At 49.2% G+C, this 15,743-nt stretch overlaps 1 protein-coding gene across 1 annotated transcript in view; it reads left to right on the forward strand.

Moving 5' to 3' along the window:
* Nucleotides 1–1,062: 1,062 nt before the first annotated feature.
* The window catches only part of CACNG3 (calcium voltage-gated channel auxiliary subunit gamma 3), a gene marked incomplete at its 5' end in the record, with an annotated part of 76,366 nt that continues 61,685 nt past the window's right edge, over nucleotides 1,063–15,743 (forward strand). The window contains one exon of the mRNA XM_083372477.1: nucleotides 1,063–1,273. Within this exon, the coding sequence (XP_083228603.1) occupies nucleotides 1,063–1,273 (211 nt within the window). The remainder of the gene's footprint in view (nucleotides 1,274–15,743) is intronic.

Here is a 15,743-nt window from a genome sequence, read left to right on the forward strand (position 1 = left end):
CTTGACCCAGGGAAAGGAGGGGCCGGCTGGGAACACTGTGGCTCTGCCGCCACACCCCGGGCTGCTTTCCCACCATTCGAGGATCTTCCTCGGGACACAGGCGGGACAAGGAGCCCCCGGAGCAGCTTCTGCACTGCATCCTGCCCAGTCTCAGCTTGGGGACTTCTCCTCGCTGCAGTAGCAGCCTTGGCTGAGTCCTCTCTGCCCAGGGCTGCCCTTCGCTTTTCCGGTCCGTGGGCGTCTCTGCCCGAGGCGCCGCCGGACCTTTACCTGTTGGTTAAGCCTTGCGGGAGGCCCCTGACCCGCCCCTGCCGACCACCGGAGCCGCGCAGGGGCTGTTCGGACTCGGGCAGATGGCAGCCGGCAGCCCCAGTCTGAATGGGCGGCAGCCGGCTGCGGGGAACCCGCTGCGGGGAAGGGGGGCCGTGGGCTGGACTCCTGGCGGGGGAGTCCCGCGGGCTTAGCGGCCTCGCTCCTTCTGCGCCGCCGGCTCTTCCCCTGCCCGTTTCCCTCGCAGCCAGGCCGGGCAGCCAGAAAGCCGAGCCGGGCAGGCGGAGGGGCGGGAGGGGCGGCAGGGGCGGCGTCTCCAGGCCGGGGCCGGGCGGGAGCTGTCCGTTTCAGCACCCGCGGCCGGGAGCGCCGCTCGCCCGCCGCCTGCGCAGGACTCCCGGGGCCGGCCGGCTGCTGGCGCGGGAGGGGCTGCCGTGACGGGCTTCCTGCCTCCCTCCTCCCGCCGGCCGCGCCGCCGCCGCCGCCGCCTCCCCTCGCCGCCTGCTGCTCGGGCGGGCTGGCGCTGGCTCCGGCACACGCAGACCGCGCGCCGCGCTCGCCGGAGCCCTCCTCGCCTTCCCTCCCGCCGCCGCCGAGCCCGCCCGGGGATGGGGCTCCGGCGCCGGGCTGCTCCTCAGCCGCGCGCCCCGTCCCAGCGGGGCCGGGCGGGCAGGGAGTGCGCAGCGGGGCCGCGGCCGGCCGGCGCGGCGCCTGCTCGGGGCTGAGCGCAGCCTGGCTCGGCCGGCCGGCTGGCCGCTGCCCGCCCGCCCGCCCGCGGGGCCATGCGCGGCGATGAGGATGTGTGAGCGCGGCGTCCAGATGCTGATCACCACCCTGGGCGCCTTCGCCGCCTTCAGCCTCATGACCATCGCGGTGGGCACCGACTACTGGCTCTACTCCCGCGGCGTCTGCAGGACCAAGTCCAGCGGCGACAACGACACCAGCCGGAAGAACGAGGAAGTCCTGACGCACTCGGGCTTGTGGCGGACCTGCTGCCTGGAAGGTAGGCATGCGGGCGGCGCGGCTCGGGCGAGGGGAGCCGGGCGCCGGGCGCCGGGCGGGACAGGCCGCCGCCTCCTGGCCTCCTCCGGGCGCCTGGCGTGGCGCTCCCGGGCGCCATCCGCCGCGGAGCCAGGAGCGGAGAGGGCGCTCCTGGCCGCGCTGCACCTGTTGCCCCCGCGCGCGTGTCCGGCCGAAACCAGCTCGAAGCCCCGAGACAGAGGCTGCCTGTCGGAGTGCGGACAAGGCTTGCTGTATGGTGTGTGGGGGGGGGGGCACTCAGCCTCTGCAGCCGCGGGAAGGGAGGGCAGCGGACGCGCTTAGCCTCTCTCCTGGCTCCTGGGCAGCTCCCCCTTCGTGCCAGTCTGCTGCGGGAGGGAGTTACAAAGGGGCTAATGCAGTGAGACAGAGATCCTTCCTTCCTTCCTTCCTTCCTTCCTTCCTTCCTTCCTTCCTTCCTTCCTTCCTTCCTTCCTTCCTTTCTTCCCCCAGTCCTCCCCGTAGGCGTCTCCTATCTGAGGGAAAAGCAGGGATTCCTTTATCTGTATGTTACCTGCTTGGATTCTCACAGTGCAAACAGCTACACACAAACAGGCACCACACAGCCAGACAACAGGCAGAGTGCGTGAAGAGGTGGAGCAGCAGGTTTGCAGGTCTGAAGCAAGCCCCTCGTGGCAGTTTGGTGCCTCCCTGTGAAGCCCCTGGCAAAGCAGGTTGCAGTCTTTTGTTTTAGGCTTCCTTGGAAGGAAGGCTGCTGTGAGCTAGACAGCCTCAACGTCCCCAAAGCTGAGCCTTGAAACATGCTTGTGCAGGTGTGTGTGTACAATATGTGTGTGCGTTCCTGTGTGTGTACGTCCCCCTCTGGGAAGCAGTCCTGCCTCTGCCCACTGGTCTTCCAAACCCTCCAGACAGAGGAGGTGATTCATCTTCCAGACCCACACCTGGGGAACTTCAGTAGGAATCAGGCTGGGAGAAGAGGTCTGCTTCTTCCCACAGGCTCTTATGGAGGCAGCCCCCTCCCCATGGACCACCACCACATGGCTCAGAGGCCACTGGGCTCTGTTTCCAGTGAAACAGAACCTTCCAACCATCTTTTACAAGCGGCTCTTGTTCCAAGAGAGGAATGTTTGGGCAGAGGGAGGCACTCAGCCCAAAGACAGCCAAGGAGAGCACAATAGGAGGCTAGCTGGGGAGACACGGAGGCTGGCAGTCCCTCATGCCTGGCCAAAGCATGGAAGTCGATGGGCAGCTGTAGAGAACCAGTTGAATATCAAACCTTCTGTAGAGGTGCATCAGATCCTTCAGCACATCCAGAGAGTGAGTGAAGATGAGAATGGCTCCCATTGAGTTAGAGATAATTCCACTTGTCACTTTCTTTCTTAACAGAGTCTTTAAATAGAATCTGTCTACTCACCTGGGCCTCACATTGTGTTCAGCTGCTTCTCCCCACCATCTGCCCCACCTGAGGGGGGGGGAGGATTTGGGTAGTTCAGTCCTTCAATTGCTTCCAAGTCTTTGTGACCCAAAGCATCGTTTCCTCAAGATTGTTCATCCATAACTACTTCTTAGAGTTCTTGAAAGCTCCCACCATCGGTCATAATATCAGCCACCTGGTCTTCACTTGGCCTCTTCCATTTTTCTAAGCATCAGAGTCTTTTGTGATTCTCGCCTTCAGACGATATGTCCAAATATTTCAGCTTTAGTGTCATTATTCCTTCTTCTGGTAAGCAGTGAGATTTTACTTCGCCATCTGGTATTGACTTGCTTGTTCTTCTGGTGATCCAACATGTTCCCGACTATTTCTCCAGAACCACAGTTCAAAGGATCGGTTTTCTTTGTTTGGCTTTTCTCATGATCCAGCTACAGATCCATATGTTACAACAGGGGAAACTGCAGCCCTGACGATATATTGACAGTGTGATATCTCCACTGTTCCATATTTGATCTAGATCTATCGTAGTTTTTCTCACAAATAGCAGATGTCTCTTTATCGGTGCTACAGTCAGCATCACAGTACATTTTTCTGCCTGGAAAGATAAAATGTGTGATCATTCTGCCTTTTTGAATTGGCATGATGCTTTTTCCCCACCCCCACCCCGCAGCCCCATTAATGTTGAGCAGGAAAGTCTGGCTTTTGCACTCTCTTCATCTGCAAAAAAAAACAACAACACCTCTTCCTCTCCACTAGTCATCAGCTTATCTCTGATTGTGGTTTCTCACAACCAAAATCAACTTCAATTGCTTCCAGCCCAGCATTTCTCATGCTTCATTCTGCTTATCTTTATGTGCAACCTAGACACATCCTTTTTGCAACTTCGGGCAGTTTAGTTATTCTGCATTTCATTCTAACTGTTGCTTCCTGGGCTATGATTCCCTCGCCATCCCCTTGGCAAGGGAATCGTAGCCATGGGGCTTCAGGTACCCCTGCCCCTTCTGTACAAGGCTTAAACATCAGGCAATTTTCATCCTGTACATTGCTGAAGTTTGAGTTGCAAAATCTTGAGCATTATATTACTAGAATGGGAGGTAAGTGTGCTTCCTTTTCATGCTTTGGGATTGAAGTGGATCTTTACTGATCCCTTGGGCACAGCTGCGTTTTTCATACCTGCTTACAAACAACATGTATTACTGCAAGCCCTAAACCTCCCTGCACCACAGTCATCGTGAGATCACCAGTACATCTCTGTCTAGCTAAGCGGCTTTGCATCACACCTGCTGCACCAGCTATAACACAGTCCTGGGTCTCATTTGGCAAGAGGCCAGAGGGAGGAGGGAGGCATCTCTGTTGCCTGAATCCAAGGCAAAGGCCTTCTTGCTGAGCACCGGCTGAGACGGGCCAGGCAGTTGGACGGGAACTTTTGTCTGCTTCCAACGGCTATTTCTTGGGGCCACCAAGCACAGTCTGCCTCTGTCTTGGCTGCGAGGGGCTCCTGGCTGTTTCACTAGTCTCCATGTTGTGCACTTTGTAATGGGGAATAATCCTGTTCCAGAGAAAGGCTCGTCTGCTTGCAAGGGAGGGGAGACGGAGCTGAAAAAAGCCAGCCAAATTGAGCTACGAATGGGAATGTGGGAACGCAGCCTTGTTTGTGCATGTGGCTGGAATAACTTTATGGACAGCACTGCAGATATGCTCAGAGACCGTGTCATTTGGGAAGCCAGCTGTTGATCGGCAAAGTAGGTACTTGCTTATGGCTGGGAACAAATCTTTTCTCACAAGGGGCTTGTGCTAGAGACAGGGCTGGTCTGTCAGAAGGATTGTCAGAAGACTGGAAAGGGCGACTTTGTGGAGGAATCTAAGGGCCTTCCTGGTGAAATGGGTGGGAGCAGGAGCTGGGGGGGGGATCGTGGGCGCTGAAGAGCTCTCTGAGCTGGGAATTCTGTTTCCAGGCTGTGAATGGCGCTCTGTGCAATTATGCCTAGACTGTTTCCAAAGAGCCCAGCCCTGAGAAGGCAAGGTGCCAACAGAGGAGGTTCAGGGGTTAGAGCTACTCAGAGGAGAACAAGGAACAGTGGAACAAGGGCTACCAGATTGGAGGGAGGGGCAGAAATCTGAGCCCCTAGTAAATACCGGGCAGGAGAGACAGGAAAACCCAACTGTGCTGCTGACTAGGGAAAGGCTGCCATTTTGCAGCCTGGTGTGTAGGAGGCTGTCCAGGGGAAGCACGTAGGAGCATCCAGAGGAAGTCCGATCAGTGCCTTAACCCAGGGCAGCTTTGGCTCTGATGGATTGATTAGATTTTTATCCTTTATCGCTTTAGAAGGTGGTGAACATACCTAACACTCCTCTTATTTCCCCCCCCCAACAAAAACAATCCTGTGAAGTGGGTTCACCTGAAAGAGAGTAACCGGCCCAAAGTTGGCTTGCATGCCTGAGGCAGGATTAGAACTCAACACTTCCTGCATTCAAGGCCAGCAGCTTCACCACGAGACCAAACCAGTTCTCTTACTTGTCTCCCTTCCGCTTGCCCAAAGGTTGGGTGGAGACTAAAAAGAATGTTTTGTACAGGTTCTTAATTAAAAGTAAATATAATAAAAGGGGATTCGTCTCTTGTGTTCCCACATTTACCTCGTCTGTTCAGTCCTGACATTTAAGAACCCCTTTCAGAGGTTCCCCAGAGCAGTGCCCAACACTTCCATCTCAGGTCTTCGGCTCTCCCTGAATGGAGCCCTAAACCGGACTCTGCCCCAGCCTTCCCAATGACCGGCCCGAAGGCCTGAAAGAGAAGCGCAGGGCAGGTAATCACCACCAATCCCACGACGTGATTTCTCGGCCAGGTTGGCCTGCCAGGGGTCTCTGCCAGGGACCGGGCAGCCGACCCAAGGCGGGCACTGCAGCCTCTGCAGGCAGCTGGCGGCCCGGCCAGGCTCAGGAGCTTGTTCTGCAGACAAGGATATCGGTCCAGCATTGGGCAAGCTGGGTGGTGCTTCTTCTATTGTAGGCTGTAACAGGGCTGCCAACTTTTGAGGTAGCCTCTGCAGCTGTGCTCTGAAGAATGACGTTTGCCAAGCAGACAGCTGGAAAGGGCAGGTGAGGACGTGCAAAGGCCAGTTGCCAACAGGGCAGTGGTCTGTCGCAAGATGCAGCACCCCCTCCCCTTGTTCTCTGCCTCAGAAACCAGCTTGTTTTGTGGCCTGTTCACTGAGCCATTCCTTGGAAAGCCATGTTTGCCTCCAGCAAAATGAAGAAAGCAGGGCAGCGGTACTGCTGGAAGGAGGAGAGAGAGCAAGGGGGAGCTGGGAGCTGGCCAGGATTTTGCACGGCTCACCTGAGCTTCCATAAACAAGTCGGGATGGTGCTGGGACCCAGAGCCTCCCCAGCAGGCAGGCAGGCAGGCAGGCAGGTGGAGGTGTAGCTCTCTGCAGCTGGCATTTGTCCCTGCTCATTCCTAAGATGGGCCAGAGGAAGGGGCTTTGCCACAGGTGTTTCCCCAATGAGGTTTCATCAAGTACCACTGCTGTTCTGCAGAGATCTATGAACAATTGCTGGCTGTGAGAGCCAGGAATAGCCTCCTTAAACAAGATGGGCATACCTGGGAATATTATGTCACAGGGTCCAGTACATGCTGGACACTTCCCTTTTCAGCGGTCCTTCTGCCCAGGTAGAGATGCTTATGTGGTATCCCTAAGCCTTGCGCCCTGTTGCTGCTGTCTCTATAGAGCAGGGTCTCCAAACTTGGCAACTTTAAGACTTGTGGACTTCAACTCCCAGAATTCCTTCCAGCTGAGGAATTCTGGGAGTTGAAGTCCACATCGTGAAAGGGCCATTGTTCCCCACCCCTGCCATAAAGAATGGCGTTCCCAGGATAGACTCTAGCTGTTCCATGGAGCCATATGAAGACTGTGGCTCCCTGTGGATGGAAAAGCAACCTATTTGTTTTATTTATTAATTTCCTTATTAGTTTTATAAATGACTCAAGGTGGTTAACATACAGTACCTAATACTCCTTCTTCCACTTTTCCCCATGACAGAAGATGGGGGGGGAGAGAGGACTGGCCCAAAATCACCCAGAGAGCTTTCATGTCTAAGGCTGGAGTCACCATCTCCCAGTATCTAGCTCACTATTACAACAAGCTGTCTCTAAAGTAATGTTCTGTTCTCAAGACCATTATTTGAGAAATAGTATTTGAGCTGAATTCCTTCTGAATTTCTTCGAATCTGTTCTGTCCAATGAACATGTCAACCATCCCACCGGCATGCACAGCAAAAGAAACTCCTGGGCATTTTTCTTTACCAAGAGTAAAACTTTACTGAGAAACCCATACAGGCACAGAAGAAGCAAAGATCGTTCTAAGTTTCTGGTGTGAAATGCAGCATAGCAAAAACCCCTTTTCCTTCTCCTCCCGCTCTCCTCGGTCCACCAATCCAGGTTGAGTATTTTATTTCGGGGAAAACAGTCTGCACCTTTCAAAAGTCTTCAGGGTCTGACCTTGGGGTTGTAAGACATTCCCAGCCTGCAAACGGCTCACCTAAATTCCTTTTCTCCCTCCCAGCTCCCCACACCTTCCAATCACACCCCCACGCCCCCCTCCCTCCGCTTCTTTGTCGAGTGGACAGAAGCACCTTGCGAGTCAACCTTGAAATAAACCCTCTTGCACAGTCTGGTTCAGACCACCTGTTTTGCCAGCTGCATTCACATAGGAGGATGTCACTTTAATTCTTGCCTTTTCTTCTGCTTAGGAGAATGGCAAATCCAGACAGCTTGTTAGGTTATGATTCATGATATTGTGCAATCCAGGAAACAAACCGGTTCAGTGGACGAGCAAAGCGTGTTGTGTAAACTCAGGGCTGTCAGTAGCCTGAGTAGCGCGAGGCAATGAAGTTTCATTGCAAATCGCCTGGCTGAGAAAAGAGCCAGCGTGATCTTGAAAAGGTAAAGTGTGGAACTCAAGTGGGACTACTTTGGACTAGGCAGACAAGAGATTCTGCCAAAATCAGAGTTCAGAAGACTTCATTTGGCTGCTTCTCAGTTCTGTGTCCTTCCGTGGCATTGTCTTTAGGTCCTTCCAAAATAGATGCACTTTGTAATTAACTTCAGTAGTATTTGCTGGTTCTACATGCTGGTTGCATTGGTTCTATTATTATTCAAATCAGTTTTATAATACATTCAACTGAGAGAGTATCAGCATCTATTTGCAATTTAACAAAACACAAAAGAATATAGAAAATAAAGATAGAAGACTTGACCAAAAAGAGGTGGGCTTTTTCCATAAAGTTTACTGGGAAATTGAAAGCAGATTTAGGTTTTATAAATTAGCCTGTGCAGAAAAATAGATTCTAAAGCTTCACTTAAACTATGTATATTCTCTACATAGGGAAATAAAACTATGGCTTAGACTTTTGTCTTTTAAAAAAATTGAATCTCAACATATGGTCACAGTGTATTTCCACCCCATACAGGGCTTGAAAAAGTAGGCCTACTACAGGTGATCAACAAAGAAATAAAACATAACTTTGTCAAACTGATGGCATTTTTATTAAAAGTACCACTTCACTCCACTCCTCACATCTCAAGGACCACGCAGCCGTATAGATTTGCACAAGACCTCGGGGAGCCAAAAGGAAACAGGCAATTCCAGAAAGAGAACTGGTTCCCAGGGGGAAGCAATTAGGGCCCAGGTCCTGGAAAAAGACACACACACACACACACACACACACACACACACACACACATAGCTGCAGGTGGAGCTAACAATCATTTAGGTTATTGTGGAGAGGGGGCAGGAGGCAGAATAACAGAGTTGGAAGGGACCATGGTGGTCTTCTAGTCCAACCCCCTGCACAAGCAGGAGACCCTATATCACTCCAGACAATTGATTGTCCAAATGTTTCTTGAAAGCCTCCAGTGATGGTGCACTCACAACATCTGGAGGCAAGCTGTTCCATCCCTGCCTCCCTCTGTCTCTCATATATCTTACCTCTCTGTCTCAGAATCATAGAACCCTAAGACTGAAAGTGAACTTGGAGGTCTCTAACTAGTCAAACCCCCTGCTCAAGCAGGAGACCCTATTCCATCCCAGACAAATGACTATCCAGTCTTTTCTTTAAAACCTCCACTCATTAACTGTTCTCACTGTCAGGAAATTTCTCCTTAGCTCCAGGTAGGGTCTCTCTTTAACAAGCTTCCACCCATTACTTCTTGTCCTGCCCTCAGGTGCTATGGAGAATAAATCGATGCCCTTCAGGTGTTGGAAGACAGCCATCAGGTCACCCCTAAGCCTTCTCTTCCTTAGGCTAAACGTACCTGGTTCCCTTAAGCGTTCGTGATTTAGCCTCCAGAGCCCTTATCGTTTTTGTTGTTCTCGGAACTCTTTGTAGGGCCTCAGCATCTTTTTGAATCTGGTGACCAGAACTGGATGCAGTATTCCAAGTGTGGTCTCACCAGTGCAGTATAAAGCAGCCCTGTCACTTCCTGTGATCTTTATGCTATTCCTCTGTTCATGCAGCCTAGGACTACGTTGGCTTTTTTGGCAGCTGTAGCACACTACTGGCTCATACTTACATGGTTGTCCAACAGGACTCTAGATCCCTCTCACAATTGTTACTGTTGAGCCAGGTACCTCCTATATACCTATGCACTTGGTTTTTCCTGCCTAACTGTAGAAATTGCATTTTGTTGGATAGGCCCAGTGTTCAAATCTGTCAAGATCTTTCTGAATCTTGAATCTATCTTCCAAAGTGTTGGCAATTCTCCCTTGCTTAGTGTTGTCTGCACTCCTTCAATGCCCTCATCTAGATCACTTATGACGATGTTGAAGAGTACATGCCCCAAGACCTGAAGTACCCCATTGCATGTCCCCTCTATGTAGATGTAACTCCATCGGGGATCACACAATGACTGTAGTTGGTCAGGCAACTGCAAATTGATCTGATGGTGATGCCATCTATTCCACACTGTTCTATCTTACCAAGAAATAGGCTGTGATCTACTTTGTCAAATGCCTTAGTGAAGTCCAAGCATACTATGTCCACTGCATTTTGCTGCTCCACTAATTTAGTCACTTTGTCAAATATGGCAGTAAGGTTTGTCTGGCATGATCTGTTTTTGACAAGCACGTGCTACTTCTATTACTTGCCTTTTTCGTTTCTGGGTGCTCACAAATGTTTTGCTTGATTATCTTTTCCAGGATCTACCCAGGCATTGATGTCAAGCTGATTGGTCTGTAGTTTCCTGGATACACTTTTTTTTCTTTTTTTGTAGATTGGAACCACATCAACTTTTTTCCAGTCCTCTGGTAGTTCCCTAATGCTCCAGGATCTTTGAAAGATTTTTTTTCCGTGGTTCTATGACCATGTTTGCCAGTTCCTCCAGAAGCCCGGGCTGCAATCCCTCTTGTCCTGGTGATTTGAACTCATCTAGAGTGGATAGGTGTTCTCTTTCCATTTTCTTTCCTATTTTGACATGTATTTCTATTCTGTCTTCTGCAGCATTGCTTTTGATAGGTTGGACTATATTTTCTTTTTGCAAAGAATGAATTAAGCAGTTCCACTTTCTCCCTGATTTAAGTCCAGTATAGCTGATCCTCTGGTTCCCTCCTCTATCTTTGGGATGGCAGGTTTATCAGGAACCTGTTTAAGCTCCCGTTCTGTGTGGAATTTGTCTCCCAGTTGATGTCAGGATAAAGTCCCCCACGACTACTGTAGCATCCTTCCTACACACCTTAACTAACTGATTAGCAAACAGTTCATCTGTTTCCTCTGTTTGGTTGGGTGGCCTGTAGTACGGCAAGGTCGTTCCAGTTTCCTTTTATATTAACCTATACCAGAGGTCTGCAACCCGCGGCTCCGGAGCCACATGTGGCTCTTTCAGCCGTCTCCTGCGGCTCCCAGTCTTCTGCCATGTGCAGTCCAAAAAAAAAGTGGGACTAAAAAAGTTCAACCAATCAATTCAAATATGCAGGGTAGGTGCATATCTTGCCTTGGCTCCACTCTTCAGTCAAACCCTGTTCTGCACATGCGCACATGTACGCGCATGCACACACATTTTTTTGCGGCTCCCAGTTTTTCCTTTTGTGAGGGAACCGGTTCTGAGTGGCTCTTTCACTGTTTCAGGTTGCTGACCCCTGACCTATAGGCACTCAAGAAGGTTTTTTTCATGGAATAGAATAGAGCTGGAAAGGACCTTGGAGGTCACCTAGTCCAGCCCCCCACTGAAGCAGGAGAACCTATACCATCTCAGACAAGTGACTGTTCAGTCTCTTCTTTAAAAGTTTTCGTCCTTAGTTTTATGTATTTCTGTAGAAATAGTTGTTTCTTACATATAGTGTTACTCCACCTCCTCTTTTGTTAGGTCTGTTTCTTTTGAACAATTTAAATCCTTATATCAGTATGTTACAGTCAAGGATTCCATCCCACCAAGTTTCAGTAATGGCAACAATATCATACTTGCCTTCCTATACTGGGACCTCAAGTTTGCCTTGTTTGTTCCTCTTACTTTGAGCATTAGTGAATTGGCATCTGAATCCTTTTTGATTGATCCTGTGTTTGCACCCCACATCCCTGTTTTGTATCTGAGTTCCGCTTCCTTCTCACCAGTTGATTGGTTGTCTTGAAGTTTATGCATGGAATTCAGTCCTAAAGATTCTCTCCCTCCCCTTCCAATGTTAGTTTAAAGCCAGTTGTTTCCCAAACATATTCTTTCCAGTTCTTATGAGGTGTAGCCCATCTGCTACCAGAAGTCCTTCATGGGGGTAATGTAGATCGTGGTCTAGAAGTCTAAATATCTCTTGATGGTTTCACCCTTTAAGCCAGTGGTTTACTTCTAAAATCCTCCATTCTCTTCATTGGATGTTGACCTTTCATTGGAAGTACAGATGAAAACACCATCTGTACCCCAGTCTCTTTGGCTTTCATGCCTAGCTGCTGTCTCTTGATATTGTTTTCAGGTTCTTTGTTGTACTGTTTGTCCCCACATGAATGAGGAGAAAGGGATAATAATCTGTGGGCTTAAGTTTTTTAGTAAGCCTCAGTCGCATCTTTGATCTTTGCTCCTTGGAGACAGCATGCCTCCCTTGGTAGATTGTCTACAAATTGCTGATTCCATTCCTCCGAGATGAGAGTCTCCTAGCCCCAGGGCACATTTTACTCAACATTTTATATTCCTGTTATTGACCTAATAGACTGATATGAAGTTTGGGACGTGTTCCTTCAGATAGTGTGAAAAAATACAAAACAAATTAAAATAAAATAAAAAGAAAGTGCATGTTTGTGTATATGTATGTGAATATACCTAAATGAATGTACAGTGGATTTCTTTCTCAGCCAGAAAGACTCAGGATTCGTCTTCAATGCCGGTACTCCATTGCACTTACAACCATTCAAAGTTAAAACAGCACTGAAAAAGCTGACTTGCAATCAGTCCTCACCCTTACGACTATTATAGCATCCCCAGAGTCACATGATCAAAATTCAGACACTCGGCAACCGATATGTTGCAGCATGCCAGAGTCGCGTCCTCCCCATCTGCAGTCTTACTAGCAGGTTTCCAACAAGCCACGCTAATGGGTGAAGCCAGATTTGGCTAACCACAAACTGATACACTGAACGACGGTGGTGATTTGCTTAACAACGGTAGCAAAAAAGGCAATGAAATTGGGCACAACTCCCTTAACAACCAGCTTACTTGGTGAAGGAAATTCTAGCCTCAGTTGTAAGTTGAAGGTGTAATTCAGTTCTCTATAATATTTTTTTTTTAAAAAAAAAATCCTCCTGGTGTAGACTTTAAGAAGAGGGATCTCCAACCTTGGCAACTTTAAGACTGGTGGAGTTCAACTCCCAGAAGTCCCTAGGTTGGAGACCCTGTTTTAAGACATGAGGATATATACAGGTCGTCCTCCACTTACGACCACAATCAAGCCCAACATTTCTGTGGCTGTTCGAAACATTTGTTAAGTGAATTTTGCCCTTTTGTGAAATTGTGACCTTGCTTGTTAAGCGAATCACTGCAGTTGTTCAGCAATTAACACAGTTGTTCAGTGCATCTGGCTTCCCCATCGAGTCTGCTTGTCAGAAGGTCGCAAAAGGTGATCACATGATCCTGGGGCACTGCAGCCGTCATAAGTGTGAGTCAGTTACCAAGCATTGGAATTTTTATCACGTGATCACGGGGAGGCTGCAGCGGTCGTAAATGTGAAAAACAGCTATAAGTCACTTTTCCCAGTGCCGCTGTAACTTTGAATGGTCGCTGAGTGAACTGTTGTAAGTTGAGGATTACCTGTGCATAACAAATCACAGGTCAGAAAGTGCAGATGACAACGAGTGAGATTGCACAAGAGGTCCAGTAGTTTGGGAAAATTCTACAAGCAACGTGCCCTTTGAGTCCTTGAGGAGGATGCTTCTGCTGCAAGGCGCTGCTAGAGATTAAATCAGACAATTTGCTTGAATGAAGCGCCTGGGAAGGAAGCTCAGGGATGTGGGAGGCTGTCTCTGACTAAGAAAGCCGATTTATTCTGTCCGCGGTGGGCCAAGCCTTTGCTCATCTTACTGAGATTCCTTTCCAAGCACAGACTCTTCGCTGTCTCTGCCCCCAATTAACTAAATATGTGGAGAGATTCCTGATGGGGACGTTGTGATCACCATTAGCTTAATCTTACAGGAGACTGAATGTTAAATCCCCTTTAGGCTAAAAAAGTAACTACCTTGCATGTAGAAATCTAGCACATGTGGAAATGGATGCGCTAGAATTGATAGTCATGTGCAGGAAGCTGTTTTGTTTCTTTTTTGTTCTTAATGTGAAGGATACCGGAGATTTTTCCAAACAGCGACCCAATTCAATCCTATATAAAGCTCCCCTCAGGTCAAGTAGAACTTCCACATTGGTTGTGGAATGAATTGTCCTCTTAGAAGACCATCTTCTTTGCCCAACTTTTCAGATTCTGCCTTCCTCTTTTCTGGGAAGGCAGATTTGGGGGGGGGGCTCTATTCACTTTCAGTGCCAGGATTGCAGCCCACAGGAAGAAACTACATCCATTGCATCTCACCCTTGACAACAGTAGGGAGAAACTGCCCCAGATCCAACCCCATATTTGGTGCAATTCTGGGGGGAAAAGACTGTGGTGGAATCATCCAACATTGGTAGTGCACAGTATGGGCACAAAACTCCAAGAGCCCCAGTAGCCATGCCCAGGTATTGAAAATGCTGCCATGGCTGCAACAGCCCACAAAGAGAAGGCAGTTGGTAGAAACCCCAAGCCAACATTTAGAAGCAGTAACGGTTGCTGGAATTGGGTGTGTGTAGTTTAATGAAGAGAAGGGTGAGGGGTGACATGATAGCAGTGTTCCAATATCTCAGGGGCTGCCCCAAAGAAGAGGGAGTCAAGCTATTCTCCAAAGCACCTGAAAGCAGGACAAGAAGCAACGGATGGAAACTAGTCAAGGAGAGAAGCAACCTGGAACTACGGAGAAACTTCCTGACAGTTAGGACAATTAACCAGTGGAACAACCTGCCTCCAGAAGCTGTGAATGCTCCAACACTGGAGGTTTTTAAGAAGAGACTGGACAGCCATTTGCCTGGAATGGTATAGGGTTTCCTGCCTGAGCAGGGGGTTGGACTAGATGACCTCCAAGGTCCCTTCCAACTTACTTATTATTATTATTATTACAATATCATTATGCTGCAGGAAACTGTTCCTGAATGTTGTCTTGGACTGTTGTGCATAGGCCTCTCCAGCACTGTTGGTTGTTGCCTGCACACATGAAGGGACTCCTGAAGATCAAGTCTCTGGAAGGACGCAGCAGCTACAGGAGAAGGATGTTGCAAGGAGACCTTATACTTGAGCCTTCTCTTCTTTCCTCCTGGTTCCGTAGTTGCCCCTCCTGGGGGCTAAGGATCCTGAAATATTAATTTGAGTTTTAACTTTATAAAATATACAGGAAAATGTCACATCTACCTCTTAGAGTCAGGCACCATCTACTCTCTGGCTCTACTATGCTAGAAAATCCCCGTTATCAAGCATTGCTTGATTAGAATTAGTCACAGCCTGATACGGATCTTAGCTTTCGGGAGGGGAGGGGAAGGGGGGCAGGGCGGGGAAGAGATGTGAGGGACCAGCAGGAAGCTGGACGGAACCTTCTGACCAAGCAGCATCATGCTGGGCTAAGCATAAAGTCCTGCCTGCTAACTGGGGTCTTTCCTAATTCGTCTCTTCGTATGTATTGGCAGAACTCAGCAATGGCTCAATAATCAGCGGTCTGTGATTATAAGCAAACATAGCATCTAAGCTCTCATTATACCATCTGAAATTCAGACATAATGGCAAGCCACAAACTGGGAAATGAATTGCTCTTACCTGAAGAGCAAAGGACTCCTTGGCCATTTGAGTTCAGATCCTTGAACCGATTGCATTCTTGTGAACAAGGACCAGGAAACTCACCAAGATTGATATTTCAATAAGGACAGCCACAATTGCGCATTTCATTAACTGTGATCACTATCAGCATTACTCCCGTTAATTGCAGACTCAGAGGTTGAAGTGTTAATCATTTTGTGCGTGAGGTGGATTCATTTACAATCAAGGGGGCATTGCAAAGCTTCAGATTCAGGCCAGCCTTAAGGCCTGGGAAGAATACCCTGCAACATTTTGTTTGAAAACTTGTAGGAGATCCTACAATCTTCAAAATGTTCAGGATTTGTTACCCACCTCATTTCATACTCATATTGAAGTCAACGGATAATACATGTCAGACCTGCCCCAATGTGATCCCTTAGGAAAGAAACACCCTGGACTCCATTAGGTTGAAGCAAAAGGTTCTTTTACTAAAAAGATGTTGGCTGTAGTAAGTTCAAGCTAGCTATGGTTTTCCCGGGCTCAAAAGATACAGAAAGGTCTCCCTTCATCCCAGCCCTCCCCTTGTGACCAGTCCATCTTCAGCCGATTGCAACTCACCAAGATGTTTTGGGGTAATCAGTATTCTTTCTCAGGGTGCCTGGCCTTGGATTCCAGTGCCAAGCTTCTCTGGTCTTTATCACCTGTCATTC

Source organism: Vipera ursinii (assembly GCF_947247035.1).
Source record: "Vipera ursinii genome assembly, chromosome: 13".
Classification (NCBI taxonomy): domain Eukaryota; kingdom Metazoa; phylum Chordata; class Lepidosauria; order Squamata; family Viperidae; genus Vipera; species Vipera ursinii.